The sequence below is a fragment of the Paroedura picta genome, chromosome 5 (assembly GCF_049243985.1).
Source record: "Paroedura picta isolate Pp20150507F chromosome 5, Ppicta_v3.0, whole genome shotgun sequence".
In the NCBI taxonomy this organism is placed as follows: domain Eukaryota; kingdom Metazoa; phylum Chordata; class Lepidosauria; order Squamata; family Gekkonidae; genus Paroedura; species Paroedura picta.
In genome coordinates, this window is record NC_135373.1 from 15,002,433 (window position 1) to 15,020,004 (window position 17,572).

General features: G+C 47.3%; 1 protein-coding gene across 3 annotated transcripts in view; it reads right to left on the reverse strand.

The window, feature by feature from the left end:
* The window catches only part of HNRNPUL1 (heterogeneous nuclear ribonucleoprotein U like 1), a 34,334-nt gene extending 19,599 nt beyond the window's left edge, over positions 1 to 14,735 (reverse strand). For 2 of the 3 annotated variants that reach the window (XM_077336600.1, XM_077336599.1), the window contains exons 1-8: positions 14,367 to 14,646; positions 10,691 to 10,828; positions 8,805 to 9,075; positions 6,379 to 6,452; positions 4,737 to 4,876; positions 2,445 to 2,544; positions 1,332 to 1,444; positions 690 to 956 (exon numbers count right to left, since the gene is read on the reverse strand). In XM_077336600.1, the coding sequence (XP_077192715.1) occupies positions 690 to 956; positions 1,332 to 1,444; positions 2,445 to 2,544; positions 4,737 to 4,876; positions 6,379 to 6,452; positions 8,805 to 9,075; positions 10,691 to 10,828; positions 14,367 to 14,529 (1,266 nt within the window). In that variant the 5' untranslated portion in view covers positions 14,530 to 14,646. Of the gene's footprint in view, positions 1 to 689; positions 957 to 1,331; positions 1,445 to 2,444; positions 2,545 to 4,736; positions 4,877 to 6,378; positions 6,453 to 8,804; positions 9,076 to 10,690; positions 10,829 to 14,366; positions 14,647 to 14,716 lie in introns of those variants that run through there. The other variant, XM_077336601.1, reaches the window with a different exon arrangement.
* Positions 14,736 to 17,572: the final 2,837 nt, after the last annotated feature.

Here is a 17,572-nt window from a genome sequence, read left to right on the forward strand (position 1 = left end):
TGTTTTTTATTCTTGGTGCATTCTGAGACCATCTCCTTCTCGCAAAGGGTAAAGGTTTGGACAAAGCTGACAGCCTTCCCCCACCCAGAGATGATCGAGAACAGCCCGAGTCTTGCTCAGCCAGACAGCTTCCTTCAGAAATCTTACAACCTGAAGAAAACCTCCTATGCAGAGGCTGGGCAGTAAAGAACACTACTGATGTTGTGTTGAGGCCTGTCATCCTCCAAACCTCTTTGCTAGACAAAGATCTCATATCAAGTCTAATCAGACATCAAGTTCATACATTAATATTTGCAGGGGAGACACTCTCTCCCCTCTGCAAACTGCCTACACCAGCCTCGCTCAACTTTTTTACCACTGAGAACCCCCTGAAACATTCTTCAGGCTTCAAGAAACCCCAGGAAGTGGTGCCATCTTGCAGAACATGGTTGGGAAACACACCCACCTGGGGCCCTTCCCCTTCCCAACCCCTCCAGGCCCGTCATTGGCCATTTCGGGAGGGAAGGGCAGGTTGACATGCCCATATATGGTTATAACACCTGATAAATGTTCAACAAGATAAATGTTCAACAATATGTTAAATACATATACAAATGTTAATTCACTCCCACCCATTCAGGAAAAATATCAGAACAGACAGCACTAAAGGCCCTGGGAGAGCCCCAACCTCCACTTCCCTGGACACCTACTTCACATTCCCCTTTGTTCTTTGGTCCAATTGTCCCCCGGACTCGCTCTGAGAGGGGAAGATGCTGGATGAAGGTGAAGCCAGGTGGAACGGGGAAGTAGGCGTCCTCTCTCTGGCCGAAGTTGAACTCAATGGCGCAGTTCTTCACCAAGACATGAGGGAAGAGTGCATGTCCACCCAAAGTCTCTTTCCGCACCCGGTATGCCACCCCAAGCCACTTTCCATTCTTCATGAAGGACATTTCAATGTCATCGCCGCACTCAAAATCCTAAAGGGAAGGGAGGTCAGACAACAAACATGACTGCTGGGATTGCATCTGCAGGACCAGCGTCTATGTCTGAAGAAGTGTGCATGCACACGGGTTATGTCCAGAATTAATCCTTGTGGGTGCTGTGGGACTCAAAGATACCCCCCCCCGGCGCACATACACATGCCGAGCACATTGGCCTCCTAACACTGACTTCCTAACAGACAGTCGTTCAAACTTTCTCACATTGGAGAATCCCACTTCCTAACAGGCAAGTCTTTCAGAATTTGGAAATTCCACAGGCAGTCTTTTAGAATTTCTCACATCGAAGAAGCCCCCAACTCAACAGAAGAGAACAAACTATAGCTCCCAAAACAAACCACAAGCAAGGCTAACCACGAGGCAGGTGATGACATCATTCTCAGTGAAGGTTTCGCCGTAGTTTTCAAACTTGCAGTTGGTGGATTTTTTCCCAGTGCCTCCGTAACCGTAAGAGTAAAGCTCTTCACCTAAGTAGACAAAAGAAGGTGTCTGAGGTTCTGCGGTGGCATTGTGCAGCGGACTGAAAAGTCCCAGTGTACTTTTTAAAATGAAAACATCAGCTATCTTCTTACATAAAACAAAGTACATTAAAAAACAGTTCAGAACTGCTAATAATCAGATGAGGTCATAAATAAAACTGTCTTTGGCCTCCTAAAGATCAAAAAGTATGGAGGCCAGGCACACCTCCCTGGGGAGGTTGTTCCATAATTGTGATGCTGCCACCAAAAAGGCCCTCTCCAACGTTTGACTTACGAAGATTCTCACAGTTAGTCAGAACTAAAGTTGCAGACTTTTGATTGACAGGGAAGTCAGGAGGGCCCCTGCCTGTGGTTTTAATTCTCAGGTAGGAACATATAAGAGAACACAATCCTTCAGATACCCCAGTCCCAAACCATGTAGGGGTTTAAAGTAGAAACACTGTTTTTTTTGTACCCCACTATTCGCCACCCAAAGGCGTTTCAAAGCAACTTACAATCGCCTTCCCTTCCTCTCCCCACAACAGACACCTTGTGAAGTAGGTGAGTCTGAGACCTCAGAGAACTGTGACTGGCCCAAGGTCACCCAGTGAAAGAATAAATGGGATTTTAAAACTCCAGCTTGTTTAGCTTAGCAATGGAACTCCAGCAGAAGAAGAGTTGGTTCTTATACACCGCTTTTCTCTACCCGAAGGAGTCTTCCCTTTTCTCTCCCCACCACAGATACCCTGTGAGGTGGGTGAAGCTGATAGAGTCCTGAAATTGCTGCTTGGTCAGAACAGCTTTATCAGTGCTGTGATGAGCCCAAGGTCACACAGTTGGCTGCAGGTGGAGGAGCAGGGAATCAAACCCAGCTCGTCAAATTAGAAGTCCACACTCCTAACCACTACACCAAGCTGGCTCACAAGGGATGTGGTTTCCAAGACATAAGTAGTCTCCATGAGTAAAAACAGATGCACGGCCTCCCCCTTGCCCCCATTCTGTGTCTTACCTAACTGTGTGCTGCAGGAATCCAGGGACCAACCGATCCGCACAACATGAGGATCAGGTTCAGTGGGAGGAAGGTGCTTGACAGAGATCTCTTCGTTGATCTAGGAGCAAAGAGGGCAGCCACTGAGAGGTACTGTGACATGCCAGGAATGGATTTATAATAACTGGCCTTGAATTACTGGAAAAGGGTACGCTTAAGGCAATGTTCCAAGTTCTAAGAAGATGGGCAATGTAAACTTGACACACGTTTCAGGAATGCCCCTTTTTATGTATTAATAAATAAATATCTTTAAACCACTCCTGAGGAGTGGATTAAATAAAAGGGTAAGGGCTGTTGGGGAGGTGTTAGGGCGGGCCCTGTCCGGGATAAAAACTTGGAGGGGCCAATCAGGAGCCGCAAAGCTCCTGATCACTTCGCCATCGCCAGTTGAGACTTTTTTCTACTACTCTTCTTCAAGATGGGCAGCCGTGCATCAGTCTGTAGCAGCAGAAAAGAGGAGGAGGCCAGGAGCATCTTAAAAACTAACACAATTTGCAGCAGAGTAAAAACTTTCACGAGTCGCTTCTTACTTTTTCCGCTAAGGAAAGCTCATCCTCTGCCACAAACTGCGTTAGTCTTTAAGATGCTCCTGGCCTCTTTCTCTTTTCTCCAGTAAGACTGAAGAATATGGCTGCCCATCATGAAGAAGGGAACAGTGACATCTGAAAGCTCCTCTCCTGCCAGCAATCATGTCAGCCTTTCAGGTGCTCCTGGACTCTGGCCGTTTTCTCCTGTTACAGACAAACTAACAAGGCTGGCTATCTTGATGGAGTCAATCCATCCCATGTTTGGTCTTCCTTTGTTGCTTAGCACTCTTCCTAGCACAACTGACTTCCCAGTGAATACTGTTTTCTCATAACAGGAACAAAGTACAATAGCTGAATCTTTTTTGCTTCTAGGAAAAGTTCAGGCTGGATTCAGAATCCACTGAATTGTCTTTCTGGTGCTCCATGGCACTGGAAAAACTTTCATTCAATGCCACATTGCAAAAAAAAATTTTTTTTTTTGGCACAAATATTTGTGTGTGATTAAGACCCGCAAAACTGAAGCAAGGAGGAAACCTCAAACTAAGGAGTGCCTTTTCTCATTCTCGCAAACAGTGGCTTCACTGCCAACAACATCATCATCATAGTAATAATCCTTATCCATGGTTCCTTTATATACTTGTGAAACAGCCTGGGGAGGTGGAACGTGTTCAGCTGTCCAAGTTGGAATAGAGCCATTCAGGCCCTGATTGGCCCTGCCCCTACAGCTCTCGCCCCCTGTCCCTGGACTCTAGCATCTTTGCTCTCAGATGCACCTCAGTGCCTGGAGCCAGCAGCAGGTAAGGGCAGAGGGCCCTGGGCAAAGGGCCGTGGTGGACGGCCTGCTAACGAGGGCCTCTTGGCCTGCTAGGCTGGGCCTGCGAATGAGGGCCTGTCACCCAGCTGACTGCCTGCTAAAGAGCTCTGTCCCGGGCCTGCTGACGAGCTGCCCAGCCCCCACCCGCCCCACTTGATCCAGCTGCGAACAGCAGCCCAAAGCCACCTTAAGCTGCCTGGCCGGGGGCCAAGGGAGGGGACCCTTTCAAGGCCCATTCTTAGGAACGGGCTTTGAAGCTAGTAATAATATTTTTTTATTTATATAACATAAAAATATACAAAACTCAAAATTTTAAACTGTGCCCCTGACTAAAATTCCAGTGGGGGAGGTTGTGGCTGGAGCTGACCTTCAGCATTCCTTCTCTCTTCCTCCTCTAGTGGTGAGGCCAGCCTTATATGGCAAATTTTAGGCCTCAACTCTTAGCCTGGTGAAACAGCTGTTTTGCAGGCCCTGTAGAACTGGTTTAGGTGCCACAGTGCCCTGATCTTTTCTGGGAGGTCATTTCACCAGGGCCTTGGCCTTGGTTGAGGCCACGTTTACCTCTTTCAGGCCAGAGAAGAAGAGTTGGTTTTCTCTACCCAAAGGAGTCTCAAAGCGGCTTACATTCACCTTCCCTTTCCTCTCCCCACACCAGGCACCCTGTGAGGGAGGTGAGGCTGAGAGACTCCTGATAATACTGAAGAAGAGGAAGAGTTGGCTCTTATATGCCACTTTTCTCTACCTGAAGAAATCTCAAAGCAGCTTACAGTCGCCTTCCCTTTCCTTTCCTCTCCCCACAGTAGACACCCTGTGAGGTGGGTGAGGTTGAGAGAGCCCTGATATTATTGCTTGGTCAGAACAGCTTTATCAGTGCTGTGGCAAGCCCAAGGTCACCCAGCTGACTGCCCTTACCTTCATCTCAAAGCAGACCCTCCCTCGCCAGACTCCATACGTGGCTCGTGCTCCTGACCACAAATAAGCAAACCCCTCTATAGTCAGAGGGTAGCCGCTGTATCGGTCCCGGGCAACTTTGAAATGCAGGTCACAATTATCTGGAAGGGAAGAACAAAACAAAAACAAAGAGAGGATCTGAAAAAGGGTTTGTGGCAGCAAAACCCACCACCTAAAGCATCACAAGGATTATGGCTTGGAAGTCAATGCATCTGCACTGATTTTCATCCAGCTTTTCTCCATCCAGCTGGGACTCCAAGGGTTCCTCTTCTGCTTTTCTAATAACAATCTTGTGAGGCAGGCCAAGGCAGGAGGTTGTGATGGGCTCATGTTCACCCAGTGAGCTTCCACTGCAGGAAGAGAGGATTCAAAGCAGGGTGGCCCAGACTCCCAGTCCAGCACTTTCTCCAGGACACCATGCTGGATCTCAGTTGATGTGCATCTTGGAGGGATAAACGCTACAAATGTTATCAGATTCCCAAAGGGTACCACTGAACGCATTTCTCAATAGGGGCTGGTTCACAAAGTACCAAATACATGGCAATCAATGACGCAGCAGCTGGTTTAGAATCTAGCAGGCCTAGCTCCATCAGGTGGATTAAAAATAAAAATTGGTAATGGTTTAGCCACAGGCCGCTCTTTTGAAATACACCTGAGGTGAAGCAGCCCTGCGAAGGCTCACAAACTCACATCCATCCTTCTCCCAGGCTGGATGTGGATACAAAGAATGCAGGCTTCTCGGAAATGCAATGCCAGCTGCTTGGCCTTCATAAGCTCTCCAGGACCAGAAGATAGAGGGAAGCAGAACTCAGAGGATGATTAAATAAAGGCTCCTCGATCCTTTTGAGACATTGGGCACCTTTGGAATTCTGGCACAGCCACAAAACAGCTGATGCAGCTCACCTTCAGCCACCCAATGAAGAACGACGTTCTTAAAAATCTGCACATCCAATAAGAATACTCGCCAGGCAAAGGCCTTCTGGCAACACTCACTTTCCAAAAAACCACTTGTGGGTAGGGCTGTGCTCTTCGGCATGGTTCGGCCACCTCAACAATCACCGAAGCCCAAGATGGCCAGCGCAGCGGAGAGGAGGTAGTGGCACACCAGCTCTCCACCCCTCTTTCCTGTGCTACTGGCCTCCTACATGGCGCTTTGGGCTTTGGTGACTGCTGAGACAGTCGAACCACGGCAAAACGCACAACCCTAGGTGCCAAGAAAACAACTGGTGGGCTCCATGGCACCCACTCGGCACCACCCTGGGGAGCCATGACTTACCCTGTGAGGTAGATGAGAGAGCCCCGATATGACTGCTCTGTGAGAGCAGAGCTGTGATGAGCCCAAGGTCACACAGCTGACTGCATGTAGAGGAGCGGTGAATCAAACCCAGCTTTCCAGATTAGAAGCCGCACATCTTAACCAGTACACCAAGCAGGCAGGGTATCCAACTGCAGAAAAGGACACCTGTCCCCTGGTGGCCAAATCACAGCGAGCCATTGGGGCACAAAGAGGCATCCAATGAGATGCTTCCTCTCAATGCAGACTAAGAGGAGAACCAGCATGGGACAGAACGGGCAGCACGTGGCTGCTGTTTCAGAGACTCACAGGTGTCGATGGCCACCAGTGCTTCATCGAAATCTTCCTCATCATCCTCTGCGGGCGGCTGAGGAGATCGGCCCCTGGAAGAGAGAGAGAGAGCACAAATGTGGGCCCTGTTCATCCATGGGAGGGGGGCCCAAGAGACAGCCTGCAAAGCAATTGGCTCTCCAATCCTGAGTCACTCAGTGACCGGCTGGAATTAGACAGGCTAAAAAATACAAATGGGGATATACACAGTGTGTAACAGTTATACAAAAGAACAAACTCCACTGTGGAAAGACAACACAACAAGAAGTGGTACAATGTGAAGAAAAGCTTTTATCAAATGCTTTGAAAGCACGAACAATACATTGAAATAATCCAGAGATTAGTTAACAATCTGTAGGAAGGCAACTAGAAATTCAAAAATCCAAATGAGGAACTGGCGAATCTTGCACTTTGCTTGGAAATGCTTCTGCAGTGGACTCCAACATAAACTTTGCGGCATAAGTGCCTGGAGGCCTCTAGATAATGTTCACAGTCTAAGGCATTTCTTCATAGTTTAATTGCAGAGTGACAAACCTTCAAACTAAAAGATCGTAAGGATTCCAGAGGCAGTCCTCCAGCTTGTTGTGTTTCTGATTCTGTGAAGATTCAAGGGGTGGCAGGTTACAGTGGATGAGCAATAGGGTTAGAGCTGGAAGGGACCTCCTGGGTCATCTAGTCCAATGCCCTGCACCCGTAGGGTTCTGAGCGTCCTGCATAGTGCAGGGGGTTGGACTAGATGACCCAGGAGGTCCCTTCCAGCTTTATGACTCTGTGTTGTTTGTTCTTTTGGAATTAGACAAGCTGGTTGCTGCTCATGAACAAAAGCTAGAATTTACAGGCAAACTGTAAATTTAAACCCTGACCTCAAATCACTTCAGGGTAAGAAATGAAGGCTACGGTGGTGAACAAGAAAAGGAACTGATTTTTCACATTCCAAATTAAACCCTGACTTGGATGATCTCGGCAGCTAAGCAGATTTGGCCAGCCTCAGAAAGTACACAGTCAGGAGACCACCAAGGCTCAAGAAGTGGGCTAAACTGAATAAAATGAAATTCAATAGGGACAAATGTAAACTTCTGCATTTAGGTAGGGAAAACCATATAAACCAATACAGGATGGGGGATACTTGTCTTGGCAGTAGCATGTGCAAAAAGGATCTAGGAGTCTTAGTAGACCATACATTGAACATGAGTCAGCAGTGTGACTCAGTGGCTAAAAAGGCAAATGGGATTTTGGGCTGTATCAAATGGAGTATCGTGTTCAGATCACGGGAGGTGATGGTACCACTTTACTCTGTCTGGTTCGGCCTCACTTGGAGGACTGTGTTCAGTTTTGGGCACCCCAATTGAAGAGGGATGTTGACAAACTGGAACATGTCAACTGGAGGGCAACAAAGATGGTGAGGGTTTGGAGACCAAGACATATGAAGAAAGGGCAAGGGGTTGGACTAGATGACCCAGGATGTCCCTTCCAACTCTATTATTCTATGATTTTATGAAGGATGTCCAGGATCCCGACATAAGGCCAATTTATTCTCTCTCAGCAAATTTTATGTGTTCAGTCTTAAATTTCTTAGAAGGCTACAGTGAAGATGATCCCATAGGTATGAAGATCCCATCACCTTTTACATGGTCTTTTCAACTGGAGATGTCAGTGATCAAGCCTGGGATCTTCCACATACCAAGCAAAGGCTCTCCAACTGACCTACAGCCTCACTTTATGGCTCTCCAGGGTCTCATCATCTCCTGCCTCGTCCTTTTAACTGGAGATGCCAGGGATTGAATCTGGGTGCCACTTTTCTCTACCCGAAGGAGGCTCAAAGCGGCTTACAGTTGCCTTCCCTTTCCTCTCCTCACAACACCCTGTGAGATGGGTGAGGTTCAGAGAGATCTGATATCACTGCTTGGTCAGAACAGTTTTATCAGTGCTGTGGCGAGCCCAAGGTCACCCAGCTGGCTGTACGTGGGGGAGTGCAGAATCAAACCCGGCATGCCAGATTAGAAGTCCGCACTCTACAAGTACAACAATATAGGCTAGATATCAGGAAAAAAATTTTTCACAGTCAGAGTAGTTCAGCAGTGGAATAGCCTGCCTAAGGAGGTGGTGAGCTCCCCCTTACTGGCAGTCTTCAAGCAAAGGTTGGATACACACTTCTTGGATGCTTTAGGATGCTTTGGGCTGATCCTGCGTTAAGCAAGGGGTGGACTAAATGGCCTGTATGGCCCCTTCCAACTCTATGATTCTGTGATTCTGTGACTCCTAACCACTACACCAAACTGGTCCCAAGATGCCCCTGTCAATTTTGCCTAAACTCCTCCACCTACCAAGAGGGTGAAAAAAAAGAAGTGGCTGATGTAGGAGTAGCGGCAGCTACCGACGTCCTCCAAAATCTTGCCTGTACGCACCTTTTATCATCTCGGTGTTCGTAGTAGCCACGCCCCCTTGATTCTTCAAACGGCCTCTTCCGGCCTTGCTGCTGCTGTTGCTGCCAGGACAGAGATGAGTCAGAGGAGCCTAAGCCAGAGGGAGGTGCATTGTAACTCAAAGAGGAGGCACTGTAACCCAAAGTGTTGTAGTTTTGGCCCGGTGCACCATAACCAGAAGCTGTGTTGTAACCGGAGGCTGATGTGTTGTAGCCCAGGGCTGGCTCTTCTGCCTTCACTTCCACCTTCATATCTGCATTGAAATACCAAATAGCACATTTCACTGAATCAGAAAATTATGCATGGTCAAGTGCAACAGCAGTGTTAATCCTTCCAAAAGAAGGAGCCACTGATGTGATCCTGAAAGATTTGCCGCTCAAGGATTTGCCTATTTGCCAAATAGCTTGGTTTTAATCCAGCATGCAAAAGTCTGGTAGGTCTCGTGGACAGACTGCAAAGTAAATGCAGCTAACATCAACAGGATTACCTATTTAATTGCCATTCACTGTACCACTCATGCTTCTAATAGCCCAGCTGAACTGCACTCTCCTCAGCCTGAGAGCAAGGTATGCCGCCAAAGGGGCTGGGGGCAACCTTGCCAACATCTGATTCTACCTCTGTTACCTTCTGTTAATGTACCAGATGACAAGGCTATCAGCCATTTGTTGGATGATAAATCCCCGGAAATTACTGAACAGGTCGCAGAATTTTTATCTATGGTTATGTTGCTTAGGTCTAAAGAGTAAAGGTTTCTAGATTGCCTAATTGTTATCAGATCTATACTTATATCATTGTACGTGCTCTAATTGTAAAATCTTCTGTTGTGAAGGTTACTTGCTGTAAGTTTTATTGTTCTTTTAATGTCATTAAAAGTTTGTGTATATGTGTGACAAAAAGACTGGGGCCACATGAACAAAATGTGGTTCAATTCCTACTGTGGATGGAAGTAAATGGGCTGGGAGCTTAGGATGTGGCTATAAAATGATACAGTGTGCTTTGTAATTTCGACCAGAGTTCCCCAAACTTCTTGAACCAATGGCCAACCTTTGGAATGGTGGGTGCAGCCATATAAATGGCTGTTCCAAAAGGCAGGGCCTGCCACAAAATGGCTGCTGTTGTTCACCTTCAGTCATACAGTGAAGTGCTGTGGGAGGAGCTGCTGCCAAAGCAATGGTCTTTTAAAACCTGCACAGCCAATCAAATCTCCAGTAGCCAATCAAAGCAAAAGCTACACCTAGCCTATCTCACCTGCCATGAATGGTATTGGCAGGTGCCACTGCACTCCCAGGCACCATGTTGGCAATCTCTGACCTAGACAATGGATTTAGAAGAACTTGTTTTTATACCCCACTTTTCAGTGCCCAAAGGAGTCTCAAAGTGGCTTACAAGTGCCTTCTTTAGCACAAGTAGGTACAGCTCTACTCAAAATGGTATCTCTATGCACACACCTTAATTTTCCCCACATGAACAAAAGTCTTTTAAAAAACCACTAGAAGTGGTTCCACATTGATGGGGGAGGGGTGCAGAGAGGGCAATTTATGACTGCACAGAGAAACTGTACAACACACCCATAGAGAAAATGCCTATGCAGCTCACAGGGTGGACCTCCTCCCAGTCACATGCATTGTATCTACAAGTGTTCTCCAGTTAAATAAAAAAGCTACTGCTTTCGTAGGAGGGCCTGTTTATTTATCTGGTAGGGGCCATTTTAAATATTAATTACATGGTTTTCTTTCAAAGCAGTAAACATCTTTTTAAAAAAGTCTCCCTCTGGAGTCACACAGAACATCTTGGCCAGATCAAATGCAATAATATCTACAGCACCAATTCTTTATTTTAAAGGGCACTTCTTAAACACTAGTTCTTACCTGGTCGCAAGCCAGGATGATCAGGGTCTAGAGGCCTCCTCTCATACCCGGATTCATTCTCCTGTTTAATGTTGCAGCGCTCGTAAGCTTGGTGATATCCTTGCATGCTGTCCTGATGCATGCCGCTGCGGATGCCATCTGGAAACAGAAAGTGCAAACGTGCAGATTAAGAGCGCTGTACTGCTCCATTTGTATGGAAAGGACCCTCACCAGGAATTGAACAGGCAGTACTGTTTCAGAATATTCGAGGGGGGGGGGGAGAGCAGGGAGATTGCATCACTCTGCACTGCCTTTCCACAATGTCCCTATATGCACAGAAACTTAGAGCGACTCCGCAGCCTCCAACACAGCAGGCTCTTTCCCCCTACTTGATTAAAATTATTCCTCAAACAGGTTTTTACAGAGCAATTCAGGGCGATTCCACAAGGATCACTGTTTCTAAAGTTGCCATTAGACCCACATTTTTATAATGATGTCTGAGGCTGTTTCATGTGTAAAACACACTGGTTCAAAAACTGCTCATCTTTTCTCCCTGCCACCTTGTGTGCTTCTTTCAACCAAATAGCTGTTTTATGAATGCTGGCTTTGAGTCCAATCACAGCTTAGAGATCAAAAAGACTTTGGGGAAGCAGAAACTTTTGAGTGTCAAGACTCCTTTCTTCCAAAAGGAAGGCAACTTTGACTCTCAAAAGCTTCTACCCCAAAAACCTTGTCAATTTCTAAGGCAGAGGTCACCAAACTGTGGCTCTCCAGATACCCATGGACTACAATTCCCACAAGCCCCTTCTGGCGTTGCTGAACTCAAACATCATGGTTCTACTGCAGATCAACACAGCATCTTCCCAAAAGATTATAATTGGATTATACTGCCTGTTTGAAATGGGCCTGGAATACTGAATCTATGCCTTGCAAAAACAAACAGCAACGTGGTTCCAGGGACACAGTTCCTCCACCTCCCAGACACATTATTCATCCCCACTGTTTCCAGTTGTCTTCTTCTCCAGTGGGTCTCTCATCTCACACTAAGGCAGCGACTCTTCTTCTGCAATCTCTAGCACTCAACTCTTTTGACACGCTCTCCCTTTGTGAGGTGTGTGGAACCCACATGGATCATGGCAAAATGTCAAGCATGGCCCAACCAGCACCTCCGGAGGTGGCCCACTGGCCTTCCAAGGCCCATTTTTTAAAATGGGCTTTTCTCTTAGTGTCAGGAATAAAGCTTTGTCAGTCTGCAAGATGCCACTGGACTAAAACTTTGTTTTATTGCTTCAGACCAACACAGCAATCCACCTAACTAATCTTCACACATACACTTAAGGCCACAGAAAGTCAGAATGCTAGATTGGCCCAGTGTTCTGTACCAAAATCTCAGCAACCAACATGCTACAGGCATCCCCCACTAGAAATTGGGAAATCCATCCTTCACAACCACAACACATAGAGACCTTTGTGCACTTGAGACTGCAGAAGTCCAAAGTCTCCCAAAATTTCAAGCCAAGGTTTCCTTACCCAGACATCATGAGATTGCATATCTACGCTCACGTTGTAGTCAGTACTCAAGAGATTCTCATGTAACCAGCCCCTCAGCAGCCCCACAACAGCTGTGCTATCTAGAGAATGAGAGCAAGGGAATGTTTCTCATGCCAGGAGCATGCAATGACATGCAACGGAGTGCTGTCTGGAGGGACAGCTTTTCAACCAGCAAACACAGAGCCACCTGCCATTTTATGTGGGATTCTGCTGCTGGAAAACTTCAAGCAAGCCAGTGTATGAAGTATGCCTGGTGGGGAGTATATGCAAACAGGTCAACTGGGAAACACTCTCTCCTAATGAAGTTTGAGCCTAGTGACACCTTTAAGACCAACAAAGTTTTATCCAAGGTATTTGTTTTTGTGTGCAGGCACACAAAAGCTTATGCCTTGTGTGCAGGCACACAAAAGCTTATGCCTTGAATCCGCTGGCCTTAAGGGTGCTAATGGACTCAAACTGTGTCCTACTGCTTCACACCAACGCAGCGACCCACCTGAATCTAGCTTCCCCTGAATATTATCTTCTGTAAAGCAGTGTTCCCATAGAGAGCAGGTGCCTCCTTCTACCTCCAACTTGGCATCTGGCTATGGAGAACAACAAGAATATTTCACACATGTCTAGGGTGCTACAGTCCTTCAAAGCCCTGCCCATTCATTACCTTATGAACCTTTCCAAAACTGAAATGCTCTAGTCTAGGAACAAATGAAGGTATCCTGTAACTCCAGAAAGCCTAGGAAGCATGAAAACCAGGTCCATGTATCAGTATGCAGACACACCTAACCTCTCCACTCCTGATGGAGAATGTTCCCCCCACCTCCTGGGCAGGCAGGCTCTGCAAGCACTCATCTTCATCTTACCAAAGTTGTGCCAGAGCTCCAAAGTCCTGAATCAAGGGGGGGGGTAGAAAGCTAATTCTCCCCCCCCCTTAGAAGCTCCTACCCTTTACTGAGGGGGCCCACTCGTTCTTGGTCCACTGGCTGGCCACAAGGTTTTCTTAACCATTACTAAGAACTCATCCTCCCTCAATCCAAACAATATGACTACTGCAATTATTTTATTTATAGTATCTTATATAGTATATATATTATGATTACCATCACATAAATTTATTTTCAACAGTTTTCTGACACTTCTACTGCTAATGGAATTGTTTGTGGCTTAACAATATCACAACAAAGTCTACTATCCCTGACAATAGTACTGTCTTTGTTGATAGTCATATACTATACAGTCAATATAATAACTGAGAATCTATAGATATTTAAACATCCTTCTTGGAAAAGTGGGACTTTTATTTCAGTTTCTGAGGTTCTCAGTGGAATGTTAATGTAGAAAATTATAGCGGGGGTTGGGTTGCCAGCTACCATGTGGGACCTGCAGTTTCCCCCAGAATTACAAGCGATCTCCCGACAGGAGATCCGTCCTCCTGGAGATAATGGCAGCTGCAGAAGGCAGACTCCATGGTGGAGGTGGCCAAATGGACATCCCGACAGGAGATCCGTCCTCCTGGAGATAATGGCAGCTGCAGAAGGCAGACTCCATGGTGGAGGTGGCCAAATGGACATCTAGAGAGCCACCGTTTGGCCATTCCTGGCCTATGATATCACACCTTGTTTGAATGCCTGCCCCTCCCCTAGCTCTGCCTCACCAAGGCTCTGCCCTCCAACTATGATTGCCAGGTGGGCATCAAGGAAAACGTGGAAACTTTGGGAGTGAAGCCTGTAAAAACCAAGGGAAGGGACTTCAGCGGTGTATCATTAGAGATGTCAACTTTGGACTGGGAAATACCTGGAGGCTTTGGGGGTGGATCCTGTAGGGGGCGGGGCATGGGGAGGGGAGGGACTTCAACAGGCTATGATCAGAGGTGCCAGCTCTGGGCTGGGAAATACCTGGAGGTTTTGGGGGTGGATCTTGCAGAGGGTGAGGCTTGGGGAGGGGCTTCAATGGGATATAAGGCTATGCAATCCATCCTCCAAAGCGGCCATTTTCCCCAGGGATCTCTGTCGCTGCAATTCCATAGAAGCCCCCGGTCTCGCCTGGAGGTTGGCATCCCTAATCCCCCGCAGAACCGGCTCCAGAGGGCCCCCGGCGGCCCCCCAAAAACCCCTCCCGGGCGAGGCCCGCCCAGCGACTCTGCCTGGCTTACACTGTCCGTCCGGCAGCGGGTCCAGCGCTCCGTCGCGGCCCTGCTCGGCCTCCAGCGCCGCCTGCAGCCGCTCGGCCAGCTCGGCCTTCAGACCGCGGGTGTCGAGGCCGCGGCGGGCCAGCTCCTCCTTCAGCTCGTTGACGCGCAGCCTCCGCACGTCCATGGCCCTCTCAGTCGCCGCCACCGAGTCGCGCTCGCCCGGCCATCGAGCCTCCGTCCCGGGCCCGGCTCAAAATGGCCGCCATCGCCCTCCTCCCTTCCCCGGCCCTCACCGCCATGCAACGACGCCTCCGGTTGGCCAGCGGTCGTGTAAGGGGATGTAAAGCGCGCTCTGATTGAGCGGCTCTTACCTTAGCGCCCGCCCTTCTTTCCCTCCGACTCCCGCTCGTTCTCGGACTGTGAAAAAAGAGCACTCATTGGACGTGAACAGGAGCCGGTCTATAAAGCGCTCCTTCATTGGTTGGAAACGGATCTCTTCCGCTCGAGCCTTTTGAAACCGTCGCGAAAAGATGCTGAGGGAAAGAATGATTGACGGTCACAAGAGGGTGGACCGGCTTCCTAAAGGCCAATCGGAAGTCCTTCTCCGTTCTGATTGCCCAATGGCGGAGCCTTGAATTTGTTGGCTAGATTTTTTTTTTCTCTCCCCTTGCTTTTTCCTCATTGGCTGGTCTTTATTTTGGTGTTTATATCCAGAGTTTCCAATGGTTGACCCCGGCGGAGGGGGCTTCTTCCAGGTGTTTCTTTATTATTGTTGACGTTTGTGGAAAATGTTGTGCTTTTGGTTGATTGGAAAAACTATTTGGCTTATGAACGTTCTATCTCACCTTCAAACTTGGTCAAATCAAATCACATATTCAAGCATGTCATTTAAAAACCAACAATCCTTCAGTGTGTGGGGAGGGGGAGGTGCAAACAGCCACCCATCACAAAATTTAAGCAATAAAATGAAACCCAGAGACCACTGGAATAGCAATGCTTGAGGCCTTCCTTTAAATGCCATCAAGGACTGACTTTGCTATGCTTCGGTCTGCAGCACTCCAGCAGGTGCAAGTGCAGGAAGGCACATTTCTGTATGTGCCGTGGAGTTGCCAGATCCACCTTAGAAATTCCAGGAGATTTGGAAATGGTCCCTCAGGATGGAGGATTCTGGGAAGAGAAGGGAGCTCAGTTAAATTGTAATGGCATTCTAGCTGGCACCCACTCACTTAAGTTGCCATTTGTTGCAGGGTTACTGGTCTTTGTAGAAGACTAAGGGTTTTCCCCACATCGAAAAAAATAGTGTAATGCCAGTGAAATAGCGTGACACTATTAAAAATTATCCTGCTCCCCGCCATTTCTCACCTTCATGCGCTCCCGCTTTCTTTTTGCTGCTTCCTGGCACTCTGCACAGCTGCCTGAAATGGCAGAGGAGAAGGAAGTGCTATACGCTCATGGCAGGCAGGCAGGCAGCCAATCTCGTATCTCCCTGTTTTAAAGGGACAGTGATACAAGCATGTTTTTTTAAGTGAAACTTTTCCATTGGGATGTGTATACATCTATTCATAGTTGCACAGTGCTCATTTTAATGCCACACCCCCAGCCTTGAAGCTCAAGAAAAATTTTTTTCACAATATTGTGGGGGGGGGGTTGGGGAGGTATGCTTTGTGTGTCAACTGGTGGAGGACATTTTTTTTATCTGCCTATGTTAAGCAACCAGTATTTGTTGCTCCAGGCAGTTTGCTCAAAAACAAAAAGCAAACAAAAAAAAAACCCGTTCGGGGTAGAAGGAAGAGGGAGGTGAGCTTGAGGGCGGGCACTGGAGACAGAGATTGTGCTACTTTGCCCACTTGCCCAACATGGCTGGGGGAATCCACTTTTTGGGATTCCCCAGCTATTACTTTAAAAGAGAGGATGTAGCTGTCGGTTTGCTGCTAGAATGCTGGACGTTAGTGACATCACGCAAAACGTCAAGAATATGGTGTCTGTATAAGGTATTTCACTTTTTTTATCGGGTGTGGAAAGGCTCTAAAGTTTACAGGAAAAGCACTTTACAGAGGAAGACCAAAGTGGTCACTCCATCACACAGAAGCTTAGACCAGCATTTCTCAATTTTTAACAATTAAGACATCCCTTCTTCAGGCTTCAGACTCGTTAGCTGTCATAGTAAGTTTTTAAAAACCTTACCCTAACTTTCTAAAAAGCTTGAACTTCATTGTTTCCTGCTTGTTAGCTAGTGTCATTTAAAGCTAGCCAAGTTTAGCATCAGTTTTCCTTGGTTGTTTAAAACCCTCAACAGAAGACAGAGAGCAGCAAAAATCTCCTTAGAAGTCTCGTCAGGTTAGGCTTTTCCAAGCAAACAAAAAAATAGCTGGGAGAAGGTATCATAGCAAGTTTTCTTTAGACACAGATGTCAGTGGAGTGCCTTCAGGGCCTCTAATTTCCATGTACCTGAAGTCAGATAGAGTTTGACCAAGGATTAGGAATGAGTGACAAGCAGGAAGATCAGAGGAGCCCTAGGAACAAGCCCCACTGGAAGACTGGAGGGGGAGGGAGATGTCTCTGTCCTTCCCCCCACCTATGAAGAGGCCCGCCTTGGCACTTTGACCTCTGGCCAGAGTGGTGCAATAAAGAGTGTATGCTCTTTATGAACCAATTTCCTGGTTAATTAACCTGCTGAAATTATTTTTTCCCATCATTGAAGTCTTTGGGGAATGGTGTCACCCTCTTTGGGAGCCCCTAGGATTGGACCCCTTGTTCCAATTTTCTTGAAACTTGCAGAGGAGCTCAGGAAGAGTCATCCCTGAGTCCTCTGCAAGTTTCAGGAAGATTTCACCAGGGGCTCCTAAGGGCTCCCAAAGACCATTCCCCATAGAGGTCTATGGGGAATCTAGTTCAGAATAGAGAATCTAAATCTCCATTTTATCCAATGGAGTGGCTAGGAGTACCCTCTTTGGGAGCCCCTAGGATTGGATCCCTTGGTCCAATCTTCTGGAAACTTGAATGGGAGATAGGAAAGACCTTCCCTGAGCTTCCCCAAAATGTTTGAGGGGTGCAACTTATACCCCTCCCCCCAGCCCCCGGGAAAGATGGGGGCTGGATTTCCCATTCAAGTCAATGGCGCCATTGACTTGCAATTTATTTATTTATTTATTTATTTATTTATTTATTTATTTATTTATCATGCTTATATGCCGCCCTCCCCGAAGGCTCAGGGTGGTTTACATATA